Raw genomic sequence first — 14966 nt, 5'->3', positions numbered from 1 at the left:
ACAAGCAAGGAGTACCTGGCTGGGCTCCTCCCACTGCATTCAGAGAAACTGAAACTTATGCACTACTTAGTGAAGAACTGGTAACCAGGACTTGTCCCAGGGCCAGTGGGGCTGGGCTTTGCAGTACCTTGCTTCCTGTGCACCGTGGACAGCTGTTGCCTTTAAGAAGTGTAACCCTGCTGGAGTGCCGGCAGATCCAGCTGTGGGGAAACCCCACCGAAGGGTTGCTAAATTCCCATCAGTACAGCTGAAGCAGCAGAGGGACGGGAAGGAGGGCAGTGGTTCTGCCATGGAGGCTCCTCAGAGGCACCCAGTGGGGCAGAGTTGTGATAAAGAAATAGAAGACGTGGTCTGTAACTTCCTGGAGGCTCAAGAGGGTGTGGAAAAGCTCCAGAGCTGCTACAAGAAAAGGATCCAGGCTACTCAGAACGACCTGCAGTCCCTTCGGGAGGAGGTGATGGGGGACTTCCGAAAGATGCACAGCTTCCTGTATGCTGAGGAGCAATCTGTGATGGCCAAGATTGGCCAAGAAGAGAAGCAGGTACTCAGCCGCCTGGAGAACAGAGTGACAAACATCACCAAGAGGGCAGCTTGTGTTCTGGAGCTAATGGATTACTTGAGTGAGGTGGAGGACCATGATGGGCACCTAACAGGTATGGCTGATAGCCAGGTGGATCATCTAAAGGCAGAGCTGACTAGGCGTAGCAAGGAGCTGAGACACTACAGGCCCGCTGTCCTCTCCAGCCCTTCTCTGACGTACATGGTTTGTAGAAGGATGCTGTGGTATGTGATGCGGTCTGCTCTGGAGCGCCTCACCCTGGACCCGAAGACAGCCCATTCGCACCTGCAGCTCTCCGAAGACCTGAAATCGGCAAAACTGGGACCCAGTGCCCAGGCTGTCCTGGAGGACCCCCAGCGCTTTGAGCCATGTCTTTATGTCCTCTGCTCTCAGGCTTTCCGCGCAGGCAGGCACTACTGGGAGGTGAGCGTTGGGGGCAAAAGCAACTGGGTGATTGGGGTAGCCAGCCACTGTGTCAACCGCAAGGCAACAGAAGATCTCAAACCTGAAAATGGATACTGGGCCCTTCGGAAGATACCCGGCAACCGTTACTATGCCCTGTCCTCACCCCCAGCCCTCCTGACCCTGGATTCCAGCCCCACGCAGGTGGGCATTTGCCTGGACTATGAGAGCGGCAGGGTTGGGTTTTACGACGCCGAGTGCATGGCAGAGATCTGCACCCTCGGGGGCAACTTCCAGGAGCCCTTGCACCCTTTCTTCTGCCCCGGCCTGGTGCTGGCCGAGCAGGACTATGAGCCTCTCCGGGTGTGCAATTAGAGCAGGGAGAGGGAGAGCGGCCGCATCGCCACCGCTGCCCCCACCCTGGTTCCCTCAGCAAATGGGGGGCGGGGGGGCGGTCGGGGGGGGGGGCGAAGTTAACTGCGAAGTGACGGTTTCAGATCGGTGAAAGGAAAGAGGCGAAATAAACCAAGTGCTGCCCCGCGACGCCTGGGCGAGTTTCATTTGCGGGGGGCTTGGGGCGCGAGTGGGATCAGGGGATCCTGGCCCAGGGCCCCCCCAGAGAGGATGAGACGGGCTTTCGCAAGCAGGAGGTTCAAAACGCGGGCGGGCGGCGGGCAGGGGTTGGGGAGGCGCCCGCAGGGAAACAAAACCTGGGCCGGGGGGGGGTCTCCCCAAAACAAACACGAGACGGGGGTGCCTGGGCCTGAGGGGCTCGGCCCCTGTGTGTGGGAGGTGGGGGGGGAGGGGGATCAGTTATGGGGGGGCTGGTGAGCTGGGGGGGGAGGGGGATCAGACCCGGCGGGGGGGGGGGGGGGGGCTGGTGAGCTGGGGGGGGAAGGGAGGCTGCAGTTCCCCGCTCCGCCGCCAGGGGCCGCTAGAGCGCGGGGCCGGCGGCGGCGGGAGAGGCGGATCCCGGAAGCGCCCCCTGCACGTGACCAGGGAAGCCGGAAGCGCGAGCGGGGCCGGGATGAGCGGAGGGTCCGAGCCGGCGGCGCCCGCCGGGCTCCGCATCGTGGTGGAGTATTGGTGAGAGGCCGCCCCCCCCCCCCCCCGCGGGATGGGGCGCTACGGGGGCGGCGTGGGCAGGGGTGTTTGTCGTGGGCTCTCGGCCGGGTGGGTCCTAGGGGGGGCTGTTGGGAGCATTGGGGGGGTTCTTGGGGGGCTGTTGGGAGCATTGGGGGGGCTGTTGGGAGCATTGGGGGATTGGGGGGCTCGGGTTGGAGGTTGTTTGGGCTCTTGGGGGGGCTGTTGGGAGCATTGGGGGGCTCTTGGGGGCCTTGGGTTGGAGGTTGTTTGGGCTCTTGGGGGGGCTGTTGGGAGCATTGGGGGGCTCTTGGGGGCCTTGGGTTGGAGGTTGTGTGGGCTCTTGGGGGGCTGTTGGGAGCATTGGGGGGCTCTTGGGGGCCTTGGGTTGGAGGTTGTTTGGGTTCTTGGGGGGGCTGTTGGGAGCATTGGGGGGCTCTTGGGGGCCTTGGGTTGGAGGTTGTTTGGGCTCTTGGGGGGGCTGTTGGGAGCATTGGGGGGCTCTTGGGGGCCTTGGGTTGGAGGTTGTGTGGGCTCTTGGGGGGCTGTTGGGAACATTGGGGGGCTCTAGGGGGTTTTGGGGGCTGTTGGGAGCATGGGGGGTTGGGAGGCTCGGGTTGGAGGTTGTGTGGGCTTTTGGGGAGCGGTTGGGAGCATTGGGGGGTTGGGGGGCTCTTGGGGGGTTGGAGATTGGGTGGGCTCTTGGGGGGCTGTTGGAGCATGGGGCGTTGTGTGGGCTGCAGAGGGGATCTTGTCATGGAGGGAATGTGGTGGGGGAGTGTTTAGTGGTGGGCTAAATTAGGCAGAGTGGAGTTATTGGCAGTTCACAGAGAGGGGACTGTAGTTTAATGAGTGCCTAGGGGGATGTGAGGTTCAGTGGGAATATGATGGGGTGATGGTCTTTAAGGGGATGCCCCATATCCATTCCACCATCTTTGCGTGTTGCTCTGCAGTTCAGCTCCCACTAGATCTTTGCTCTGTATAGCAATGCATTGAAATTTGTCTTCCTCATGTTAGCCTCTCAGCAGCTCCAGTAGCCTCTCCAAAGCTTTACCCTGTGTGTGTCTTTTTCAACCATCTGTTTTTTTTCCTTTTTTATCAGTGAGCCCTGTGGGTTTGAGTCCACTTACCTGGAATTGGCAAGTGCAGTGAAAGAAGAGTACCCAGATATAGAAATCGAATCCAGGCTTGGGGGGAAAGGTAGGATTTTCCACCAAACTTTCGCAACTACTTAGGTGCTACCATGCCAACCTTGCAGCCTCAAAGCTTTGTCCTCTAAAGGCCACCTAGGTGACATGTCTTGTGTATTGGCAAATAATTCAAGGGTGAAAGGGGTTAAAAGTGCAGAGAGGAGGAGACTGCTTTGGTCCCATACACATGGTTTTCCTAGAGGATATGTAACTCATTGGGCCAGGACCTGCTAACCACAAGAACTGCCTCTTTCTGCAGCCAACTGAGAATGTCGGGCTCAACAGGAATGCAGCAAGTGATGGATCTCAGTTTGAAACCTTCAGGACCGTGGGGCAGGGCTTTTTTGGTTGAGATTCATGGTATGGAATGCCCTTTTACCAGTGACCTGCTGGAATCTGCATCTTCTAGGGCCCTGGGCAGGACAAAGCTATGTGCATATAAAGAATCCCCTTTATGTTTGCTACACCCCAGACCAGTCTTGTCTTATCACGAGGGACTCTATGCCACATATGCACACGACCCAGTCTGTCCCTGCTTAGCACATGGTGTCTGACAAGGTCACTGCCTCAGACCAAGTGATGTGGGCAGTAATCTTAATGGGGGAGAGGATACTTAACATTATTCAGGTGGGTTCAATTGTACGAGGATGTTGGGATATTACTGTACACAGAAACTGATCTTTAACTGCAAATTTGAAGCTGTGTAATCTAATACAGCAGGACTCCTGGGTTCTGTATTTGAATGTCACGCCTTTTGGGTGACCAGGGGCAAGTCATGTGGCTTGCTTTCCTCTTCTGTAAAGCGAGGATAATAGTTCCTGACCTCATGGTGAGGTTGTGAGGTGTAGGACATTTTATGCAGCTCTTTGAGATCCTTGGATTAAAAGCACATATTTTAAGACAGACCTAGCACAGGCTTATAGCATAGCATCAGTTAGATAGGTTTTTCCTTGTTTGCTGTCTGTATGCTTAAACTGACTGAATGCCCTGATCTTCAGCATTGAGTAAGTGATCCTGTGGGACTGATCAGTGAATTAAAAATGTAGTTTGGAAGTGTCTGTGGATTGTTACAGCTCGGTTGTGTTTACTGTTTTTAAGGTGCCTTTGAAATTGAAATCAATGGGCAGCTTGTCTTCTCCAAACTAGAGAATGGTGGCTTTCCTTATGAGAAGGATGTAAGTATCCAGATTCCAGCTTGACCCTTGCATCAGCCTGTGTGGAATGTGCCTATAGGGACGCTCCTGTTTACAACAACCCCTTTCTGACGGAGAAGCTTTCTATTTTTGGAAGTGACAGGCTTTTCAAAGGCATTTCATCATCCTAGGGCTTTGCTACTCTCCTCATAATATATCAAGGCACATTTCAAACTGAAGGGCATGTTATTACAATCAGAACCCTGCTGCCTGTAACAAGAATTCAGACACCATCCTGGACCCTGCTTTAGTGCAGCTTAAACCACAAACTGTTGTCTGCCTCTAATATTACTTGGCTTAGAAACTTTGGCCAGCATTTTCAAAAATGAGTAGTGATTTTTGGATGCCTAGCTTGAGACACCTTTTAAGGTATCTTGATTTTTCAGAAAGGGGGTGCATAGCATCTTCTGAGAGTCCAGTCCTTGAAACTGTTTCAGGCTGAGCCCACAAGATCAGTAGACACTACTGCAATTTTGGCCCATGCGTGTGGAGAGGGCTCAGTAATTCTTCTCCATTAGAGGCCTATGGGAGAATCTTTGGAGGGATTAATGCCTTTCCATTCTGTCTCTTGTTCTTTAGCTCATTGAAGCAATAAGAAGAGCCAGAAATGGGGAACCACTCGAAAAAATCACCAACAGCCGTCCCCCCTGTGTCATCCTGTAGCCCCGGCAGCACCCTCGTCACTACATGTGTTCTGTTCTGATCACCTTCAGCTCTGCCCATCCACTCTTAAATCTCATTACCTTGCTGCTTTGCTCCTCTCTGCCTTCTGGCTTAATTATTTTACTATATGGCCAGGCAGCTTCATGTGTGGAAGAGACATCAAGGTAACTTGAATCTCTAACGTTGCTGTACAAAGAGGCTTGTGAGGAATGGCATCACATCAGGTGACTTGGGACTGGAGATGGGTTAGCTGAGAGCTTACTACATGTTGCTGTTGGGGAGGAATGACTAAACTTTGGTACTACTTTGTGCATGCCCTCTAACCCCAGACAGCCACCCAAACCCCAAGGAGGAGGAGAGCAGCCTCATGCCATCATTTTCTACCCCCTTCCATTCCGTAAATGTCCCCGTTTCTCCTATTTCTGTAGCACATACATGGGCAACTTCTTGCCTTGCTGTCACCCTCCCTTAAAATCCAAGTAGGTTGGGTGGAGTCTACCAGAGACCAGATTGCCCTTCCTGTCCCCACCAGGGATTCTAAGTGCGCTGAGGAAGCTCTGCCTGTTTTGGTTAGCACTGTGGTAACATGGAAATGAGAGAGGCTTCCTGTCATAGAGTAAGAGATAGTCAGTGTTTTGGGGCAGAGAACTGACCACAGTGGTTATGAAGACCTGGTGATTTGGATCAGAAGGTTTTAGAGAAGAACTGAATTGTTCTTAAATGCTAAATACTATTGTTAATCATTTAAAAATACCCTTGTCACTGTTCAGACCAGTGCTAAAGCAGGATCAATTAGACATCAGTTTTTGGATAGTAAAATCCCTTTCTTATTTTCCTCTCCTCCTGCGAGAACCATAATTAGTGACTGACTTCTAATTGCCCATCTGCTCCCTGCAGAAAACTTCCCCCTCCACTCCACTCCACTCCTCCTGTTTAACACCCAATTTTCACTTTTCTATTGTCATGACTTTGCCCTTTGACACTGAATGCCAAGGGGGTGAATGAGCTAAAGGATAAAGTGCTAAGTGACTTAAGAGAATGCTGGTGTTAAAGATAAGAACCTGGCAGTGCCAATGAAATTCTGGCTACCCAGTGTCTAATTTATGCTTTAAGGGAGGGTGATTCTATTTATTATAGACTGTGTATTAAAAAAAAAAAAAAAAAAAGCCAGTAGTAAATAAAATCACAGTAAAACCTTGTTCCTTTTTTACTTTGTCGGGGAGTATAAATGACCGGGGAGATTATTACTGTGTTATAAGATAGGGGTACAGTGCACTGGGCTATGAAAGCTTTGAAACTCTAGCTGTGGTTACAGTAGCGGGCAGGTGAATATTGTTCATGGATTTCAGTCACCTGGAACTCTGGGTTGCCCAAAATATGTCGCTTGAGGGTTGCAACCCCTTTGATTAGAAAGGTTGTTCAGAGAAAACCGTTTTATTTGCGCTTGTGGGTGCCGTATGCTAGATGAATAATTTTGCACTTGTAAAAAGTGTTTTTGTGCACTGAGATAGCGAACGATGTAAAATCCTAGTGGAGACAAAAGGCATAGGGAGCTTTTTACCTGCATGCAGCTAGATGAGGTCAATCCCTGTACCCCCTGAGGTTGATCTGGTCTAGCTGCATGCAGGTAAAAAACTCCCTATGCCTTTGTCTTCACTAGGATTTTACATCGTTCGCTATCTCAGTGCACAGACACACTTTTTTTTTTTGGCAGCGAAGACAGCTTCATTTTACGAAGAGAGAACCTGAGGCAAAAGGCCAAGGGACTGCCTTGAGTGCAGATGAAACGCGCAAGTTTGCTATCTCAATGTAGAAACGCACTGTTTTTGCAGCAGGTACTCAAAGGAGATTTTCCTAATGGGTGAAAGGATTAGGCCTTGTCTACGCTGTCAGAGCGTACACTTGAGTGCTTCAGTGTAGACACTACCTACGCTGACAGAAGGGGTTGTCCCATTGTTTTAGGTAATCCAGCTCTACACAGAGAAATGGGTCGGTTTAACAATGCCACTCAGGGGTTTGGGTTTTTCACACCCCTGACCGATGTTGTTAAACCAATCTATTTTTCTAGTGTAGCCCAGCCCTAAGTTAGTGTTTAGAAATTGTGCATACACAGGAAGGTTAGGCTCTGAGTATTTCAATGCCAGTATGGGTTCCCTGATTAGAAAAGCAAATGAGTTAAAAGATAGAAGGTGAACAGCTCAGATGTGTTAATGTTTCACAGCTAGCAAGCTCCTTGGCTCAAAGCATAATGGCTGCTGGAATATACAGAAGACAGAGCTGACAGGATGGGCCAAGTGCTCATTAATATCACAAAATGCTCTTTCTCTCTAGTGAAAACAACATTGACGAAGAAATTTGAGACTGTCTCCTTCAGTTAGCTTGGCTGGAGACTTGGATAGGATTCATAGTTCAGCAAATTGGGCAGAAATATTTCTTCTCAGATTTTTCTTTAATGGCCAGAAAAAATTACTTTACTCTCCCCTTTGGTATGTTTTCCATCTTAATGAGGATGGGAACTAGTTTGACTGGCCATCAGGCTCAGAAATGCTGGTCGGATTAATTGTCCATGGCATCTCAGAGAGAATAGACATTTCTGTTCTATCTTTGTGGTTTTAATGTACTCCCCACCACGGTATCTGAGCACCTAGTCAGCCCAGAGGAGTTTACAATTGAGGTTAAACTGAGCAGTTGGCCAATTCTAATCAAACCATTCACTGAAAAATTCCAGGTTGAGAAATGCTGTTGGTTACCTTCACTTTTTCCAGCAGTGAGTCAGAAAGGTGGATGTCTTTTCAGGTAATGCAGGTGAACCGGTCCTCTTAGTAGGATTCATTAGTCATTTCTCAATGAAGACTGGCAGGGACTGGAGGCTTCAGATCTCCTTTCTCTCCCATCAGATGGCTAAATTGGATTGAATTACTCATCATAATCATTGTTTAACATCAAACAGATGTTAAAGTAGGCCTTGGCAGAAGGGCTTTGCCATGTGTCTGCCTCAGTTTTCCAGCCTATATAACAAATGACTTAACCTAGATCCCGGTTCTGCGGGGTAGGTAACGTGGTTACATCCCTTTGCTCTCCTGCACAGGGCGGTGCTACAGCAGTGCTACGGTTTACTATCTGCTGCGGATGCTGAATGCTCAATATTCCTACTTCTAAAAGTTTGCTGAGAGGAGAAAATAAACAGCAAACACATTTGCCTCACACAAGAAAGAAAGGAGATGTGCACTCTTGGGGGAAAAACGCTTCAGACAAATAGAGTAGAAAAACAATGTACAGTCAAATATACAAATAGTTTTGATACATTTGATTAAAAACAATCCATCAGTCACCTCGTACAATGCATAAAACTAACATTTTTAAACAGGATCTGGGGATGTCTTATCACAAGTCAGCTTATCCCCCTGAGAAGTTTTGTAAGAGCAAACTTCTCTCTAGCACATGTAGGTCTGGGAAGGTTTGAATTGAGAAGGGCCAGGTGGAGGGTTTGAATGTTATCTAGGGCATTGCATGACAAACCAATGTAAACCTAAACGGATATAGGGAGAGATTGAGGCTTTAACAGAAGTCTCTGGGGGATTACCACACTGGAAGACCCAAGCCAGTTTTGGAAGTGGATCATTGCTCTTTAGTGTCATATGCGGCCCTCTTGAATAATTTGGAGGGGCAATGAGTGACTGCCGATTTAAAAAATAAATACTCCAGGTAGAGGAAGCCATTGCATTTATGCGGACAGTGCCACTTCAGTGGGAACAGGCTGTGCTCCTTCCTTTTAGTTCATTGTCTTAAAACAGGAAGTCAAAGCAATCATGACCAGCTCAGTGGGTGATCTCATGGTGTGAGAGGTTGTACAGTAGCAAAGCAATACCTGTCTCCACCCCGCACCCGTTTCGTAGAGCTTGGACAGAGGCCTGGTTCCCAGCTCCACGGGCAGTTGGAATGAAGGTCTGTTGAGTAGGTTGCTGTAGCTGCTGGACACAACGGGAAAGGACTGGTACCCTGATCTCCATTCCTTGTGTCTCGTTCCCATCCTGTTCTCCAGAATGGGTGCTGAATTGGACAGCTGAGCTGTCCTGTCCTTGGCCAGTAGCTGTACTAATAGTGGTCTGGTCATACCTCCTCCCTTGCTGCTCTTGATTACTTATTACAGAGAAAGCTCTGAACTACAGTGCCTGCCGCATGCTTCATCCTAGTTCTCTGAATTGTTGAGGAGCAGGGAAGGGCTACTCACTGATGCGGGCAGCTCCAATCCACCACCACTTTTAAATCCTGTCCTGTTAAAGCTTTTCCATGGGTGTCTTAAAAAAAACATTACTGGTAACTCCCTTCAGGCTGTGGGGGTTACCACATCCGCCCTTATCAGTACCCCACGTGAATGAAGGCCTGTCCCCCACCCTTCCTGTTAACGATGCAGCAAGGAGAAGAGACGCCAGTGGTTTGCCACCCCTGTAGGCTTCGTTTCACATTTTTCCAGTCAGAATCACTCTGATTAAAGCCCTTGAATTTTAACCGCACCATTGACCTGGCTCTGGCTTTTATAAGCCAAGCGGCCCAATGGTTGGCATGTGGAAGTGGGAGGGGTCTGACAATCCCTGCACAGAGAAGGTGGAGATGGAAGAGACCCCATAGGTCCCATGTTTTCCATAGACACCAAGGTATTTGTCAAAATGAATCCAGTTTCATAGATAAATGAAGGACAGGCTTGTTGAAAGCAATGCTCAGCCCCTACATCCTCGCTGGAATGAGACGTGGACCAGCCCTGTTCGGTCCTTTTGGGTCATCTCCAGTCATCAACCAGATCTAGTTTTAAGAGGACTGGCAGAGCTGCCTTTGAGCAATAGTTACGGGCCTTGGTGCTATTCTTCCCTGGAGCCCTTCATTACAGGACTCCTGCACGCTGCATAAATGAATTGTTACCATTCATACATTGATACATATCCAAGCTGCCTTGGCTGAAATAGCTTCCTCTGCTGACCAGGCGCGGCCCTTAATCTGATGTATCCTTGGGCGGCGGGATGGACGCGGTGAGGCCAAGATACTCTGGATTCTCGGCAGTCGGAGTCGTGGTGAAGCCATTGGTTGTGGAGCCTGGTTCGGCAGGATTGACTTTGGAAGGGTCCTGGTTCCAGTAGTAAGGGTTGTCAAAGGCCTGCGTGAAAGCACTTGCCAAGGAAAGGTTGTGTGGGGTCAGGTACTCTGGATTCTCCACGGCATTGGCGAAGCTGCCTTGGAAAGGGTTCTTTGGTTCCTTGATTAGCCCGTTCTTTCCCAGGTGTCCCTTTGGCTTCTCAAGTGTGGACACCTGGGATCTTTGGTGCTTGCTAGGCGAGAGGCAATCCTCCATCTGGTTCACATACTCTACAAATGGGAGACAAAATGTCTAATGAATCACGGAAACTGGGCCTTGTTTCCGACTTCCCCATGCAGCTTGGAGCCCGTTCGCTCTTAGTACTTTGCAAAGCCTAGCTTTTTAAAACATTCCACCACTTCCCTTTGGGGGCATTGCCTCCCAGCCAGGTAACTTTATTCTAGGGCTTTGGAGCTGTGCTTCGGCTCTGCTCCCGCTCCAGGCAAAAACCTGCAGCTCCACTGCTCCGTGCTCCAGCTCTGGGCTCCACTCCAAAGCCCTGCTTTATTCTGCTTTCCTTTGCAGCTTCCTCTACTGGCCGTTACCCATAGGCAGGACAGGGGGCTGGATGGCTCAAATTGTCTGGAAAGTCCTGTATTCCGGACAGATCAAACTTCCCCTGCTGTTCAGTCTGAATTTGCCCTTACTTCATTTCATCCTATTGCTCCCAGCTGTGTGACACTAAACGGTTCCTCCTGGAGGTTCACACCCTTTAGATTTCGGTGGGTGGTTGGGTCCCTGGTTTAGTGATTTGGGAGGTGAGATTTTATACTTTGACTATTTCCCTTGCTGCCAGTCTTCCTAAGCTCATGATCCCTCTGCCCTGTTTTTCATTTGACCTTGTTTTACCTTTTCATCACCCCCCCCCCCCACACACACACAGAGGAACTGGCAGAACAGCTTGTTTTAGCGCCTTCCTTTCCCCTCCCCCCCAGCCTGGAAACTCGGAGAAATGGCCTAACTCCAAAGCTATAAAGCCGTAAGTGACACCAATACGGCGTCTCTAGTGCAGAGTAGAGGCATCTTTGCAAGAGTCACAGGCGGGGGCTGTGGGGTTGGAGTGACCCACGAGCACCTTATCCAGGGCTGGTTGGTTCCACCCAGTTGGCAGAGTCATTAAAATCACAGCCACCCTGTATCCTGCTTTCTCATACTCCTTCCTTGAGCCATGATCAGCAATTGCTTGAGGCTGGAGTGTTTCTGTATAATGCTATGCCCTTTGCTGAGGCTCCCAAAGAACAGCAGAGCCAGTGGTTAGGGGACTGGCCTTAGAGATAGGAGACAGAGGGTCAATTTCCTGTTCCATCACACCTCCCCTCTTGCCCTGTGACCTTGGGCAAGTCACTTAGCTTCTCTGTGCCTCAGTTCCCCCTCTGTGCCTCCCAGGGGGTTGTGAGGATAAGTCCATCACAGTGAGAGACGGCCAGGTAAATACTGGAGATAGTGCTTTCCAAGTATTCATGAATTAGGTCTCAAAAGCTCCTGAGAGCCAGCCACCCTCATTTCAGAGGGGGAAACTGAGGCAGAGAGGGGCAGGGGACTTACCTGAGGTCACCCAGTGAGTTGGTGTCAGAGCTGGGTATAAATCCCCATCACCTGAGTCCCAGTTCTGTGCATTTGCCCCAAGAACACCTCCCCTGCTCATGCTCAGCTTCGTCCCCGGCCAGAAAAGGGCAGTTTCCCCCGTGGAGGGCTGTGTCCGACCTCCATACCTGGAGCTGTGCTGCAGGATGACGGGCTAATGTAGCTCTCCGATTCCGGCCCCTCATTCTTGTCACTTGAGACGCTGGTGGGGTCCTCGCTGTAGCGCTGGAGGGTGCTGGCCTCCCGCACAGGCGGGCTCTGAAGGGCTTTGCTTGCCACGTAGTCCCTGTCAAACATGTCGGGAGTGGGGCCCTTCGACTGCTCCAAGAGAGCCTTGCCCAGGTATGGATAGTGGGCCGAGTCCTCTGTCTCCTCTGCATCCACCTGGCTCTCTGTCGTGCTCTAGGGAGTGGGAGGAGACCAGAGCGGGAGGGATGATTGCTGAGGCCCTTGACTTCGCTGTCCATGGGGACCCTCCTCCTGAGCTGGCTCTGCCCCTGAAGCTGGGATGCAGGCACCCAACAAGCCACAGGGGGGAGGAGCTGCTTTTACACCGCAGGCAAATGAAGGCAACATAGCAGCTTATTACCTACCGGGCCAGATGGGGTCAGAGCCAGCCTCGAGGGAAGACAGTTCCTGGGTCACCCGCACCCTCCTCCTCCGCAGCACCTGCCATTATTTCTCCCACCCAGTCCCGACCTGCTCTCACCGTGTGAATTCTCACCCGCACGCAGCTCAAGGTGGCTTGGCTGAAGCCCGGTGGCTGGCTTGGCAGCCTGGTTTGGCAATCCGCGGTATGGCTAAGTGAAGGCCCCGAAGCAGCGCCCGCCGCACTTACCCTGGTGGAAGGGATCCGGCTGCGGTAGCTGGCAGAGGGCTCTGCATTGAAGAAACCCTGGTGAGGGACCAGGTACTCCTCAGCATCCACCAAGTCCTGCATGTCGTCCTCTTCCAGCAGGGCGCGGTAGAAGGTGCTGTCTATGGGACTGCCCGGCACCATCATGTCGTCATTCTGTGGGGGGCAGAGACGGGGAGTTGAGGGCATTTCAAACCCTCGTTCTCATGCTCTACAAAGCACCAAGGACTCCCCAGGCTGGGATCACAACTCCAGGGGAAGTGGGCGGGCAGGACGATACTGTTGGGAAATTAACCCTTTAGCTGCTAGTCCTTATTGCAGCCTCTGCATATGGGTGATGCATTCTGCTCCAGATCCACGGAGACTGGATCTAAGTGGTTAACGGCCCCAAAAGGATGTCCCTTGATTAAAGGTTGGAACTATTCTTTGTGCTTCTCCGGCATGTTCCATCACAAGATCCCCATGCACAGGATGGACATTCATCCTCCCCACGCCCCTGGGAGTAGGTCAGCATTATCCCTTTCCTACAGAAGGGGAATGTGAGCCACAGAGAAGTGACTCGCCAGAGGCCGCGCAGTGAATCAGAGTCAGGGATAGAACCCAGGACTCCTGGCTTGTAGTTCCCTGCCTTACACCACACTTGAGCTTCCCAACTGGTAGAGAAGAACCCCAAACCCTAGACTTGCTGAGGAGCTGAATGGGGCAGGTGAAAGCCGCTCACTTACTGGTTAGGTTGGGGTGTGGGTCCCCTAGTAGTGCCCCCACAGCAGGCCAAAGACTGAGCTTTTGGGAGCCAAGCAGTGGGGAGGGAGTTGGCTGCTGCCCGGGCCTCTCACTGAGAGACAGACACCCCCTGCTCCCTGCCAGGAGCAGTGTAGCGACCTAAGCTGCTTCCACGTACCTGGATGACCACAAAGCGCTGTGGGTCCCTCGCCATACGGGAGAACTCTGTGACCAGCTCCCGGAACCGGGGGCGACACTCCGAGTCGATCATCCAACCTTTGGGCAGAGAGCAAGCAAGGCGCCAGTGAGCCCTAGGCATGTGCACCCCGTGTGAAGCTCTGCTGACTGATACAGGAGCAAGGACTAGTGCTAGGGGCCTGGTGAAGAAACACCTCCCAGCTCTTGTGACCCTCCCCTCAGAACATATATCTGAGCGTCGCCTCGGCCCCAGGAGGCTGCACCACCAAGGCGAGCTTGAAGGACTTTGTAGCGGGCGGGGGGGGGGGGGGGCGTTTCGCCTATTTACCCTCTGTCCCAATTAGGAGTAGGCAAAGCCCCAGTCCCTGTGCCCAGAAGGTAACCCAGCTCACCCGCCCATGCCACAGGCCAAATGTTGGCCCGTCTTGCAAAGACATCCCGCCCTCTAGGACTGGTTGAACAGAGCTGGCTATTACCCACCCCAGAGGTTAGGCCCCAGGGTCTTTACCCAACAAATTCACCCTCAAGCCTCAGTCACATATTAGCAGGAGGGACCCCATCCTCTGAACCCCAGAGTCTTTTCTTCTGAGGCTCCAAGACCAAACGTGCCTCCCACCTGTACAACCCAGGAGTGGAGAATGGTGGGGGAGTGGCTAGTGGACGCCTGTGACAGTTAGGGCCCTCCGTACATTTCACCATGATCATGTAGACATCGATGGTGCAGATGGGAGGCTGGGGCAGCCGCTCTCCCTTCTCCAGGAGGTCGGGGATCTCTCGGGCCGGGATCCCATCGTACGGCTTGGCACCAAAAGTCATCAGCTCCCAGACGGTCACTCCTAGAAAGACAGACTCATCAGGGCCAGGAGCAATGGGACTTTTACCCCACACCCCTTGCAGCTAGGGATCCTGGAGACAATGCAACGTACCATAGCTCCAGACGTCACTCTGGTGCGTGAATCTCCTGCGCAGGATGGACTCCAGAGCCATCCACTTGATGGGAACCTGGGGCCGGAAAAACACAGAGCAGACTGAGCCTGTTCATTTCACCCTTGCCTTGTCATGTGTTCAGGAGCAGGGAGAGACAGGACAAGGGCACTAAGAGCTGCCTGCAGATATTGGCCAAGCTCCCTAGTCAGACTACATTACCCATGATGCACCAGTCTCCCCTCTGGGTGAGGGAACATGGTGGATCATGGGAGGAGCCTGGTGCATACTGGAGAATGGATGCCAAAGGGACCCAAAGTACAGCTGCTGTGAGGCCCCACGGCCGCGTTTTGGAGTGGAAGCATTTTGGGGTTGGGCCAAAATATTTTGGATTTAGATTTTGTGCTGAGAATTTGAGGTTGAGAATTGACTGCGCTCAGCCAAGAGCTCGGCCATCCATCAC

The 14966-nt window shown here is 51.8% G+C and overlaps 3 protein-coding genes across 5 annotated transcripts in view; 2 read left to right on the top strand and 1 right to left on the bottom strand.

Annotated features, from left to right (window-relative positions):
* The first annotated feature begins 289 nt into the window (after positions 1–289).
* LOC140903754 (nuclear factor 7, brain-like) lies at positions 290–1390 on the top strand. Its single transcript, XM_073325520.1, has one exon. It carries the CDS (start codon positions 290–292, stop codon positions 1334–1336), a length of 1047 nt encoding a protein of 348 aa, XP_073181621.1. The 3' UTR covers positions 1337–1390.
* Positions 1391–1953: 563 nt separating this feature from the next.
* MIEN1 (migration and invasion enhancer 1) lies at positions 1954–6289 on the top strand. Its single transcript, XM_073325835.1, has 4 exons — positions 1954–2047; positions 3147–3244; positions 4333–4409; positions 5007–6289. The coding sequence occupies exons 1-4, from the start codon at positions 1989–1991 to the stop codon at positions 5088–5090; spliced, it is 318 nt and encodes a 105-aa protein (XP_073181936.1). The 5' UTR covers positions 1954–1988; the 3' UTR covers positions 5091–6289.
* A 2075-nt stretch (positions 6290–8364) lies between these two features.
* Positions 8365–14966, bottom strand: part of ERBB2 (erb-b2 receptor tyrosine kinase 2) — a 41784-nt gene continuing 35182 nt past the window's right edge. For all 3 annotated transcript variants that reach the window (XM_073325686.1, XM_073325687.1, XM_073325688.1), the window contains 6 exons: positions 14506–14581; positions 14269–14415; positions 13560–13657; positions 12641–12814; positions 11931–12204; positions 8365–10448 (listed from right to left, as the gene is read on the bottom strand). In XM_073325686.1, coding sequence (XP_073181787.1) covers positions 10078–10448; positions 11931–12204; positions 12641–12814; positions 13560–13657; positions 14269–14415; positions 14506–14581 — 1140 coding nt within the window. In that variant the 3' untranslated portion in view covers positions 8365–10077. The remainder of the gene's footprint in view (positions 10449–11930; positions 12205–12640; positions 12815–13559; positions 13658–14268; positions 14416–14505; positions 14582–14966) is intronic.

The sequence above is a fragment of the Lepidochelys kempii genome, chromosome 27 (genome assembly GCF_965140265.1).
Source record: "Lepidochelys kempii isolate rLepKem1 chromosome 27, rLepKem1.hap2, whole genome shotgun sequence".
Taxonomy (NCBI): Eukaryota; Metazoa; Chordata; order Testudines; family Cheloniidae; genus Lepidochelys; species Lepidochelys kempii.
Note: the sequence above shows the minus strand (reverse complement) of the source record. Positions and strands in the feature narration are given on the sequence as shown.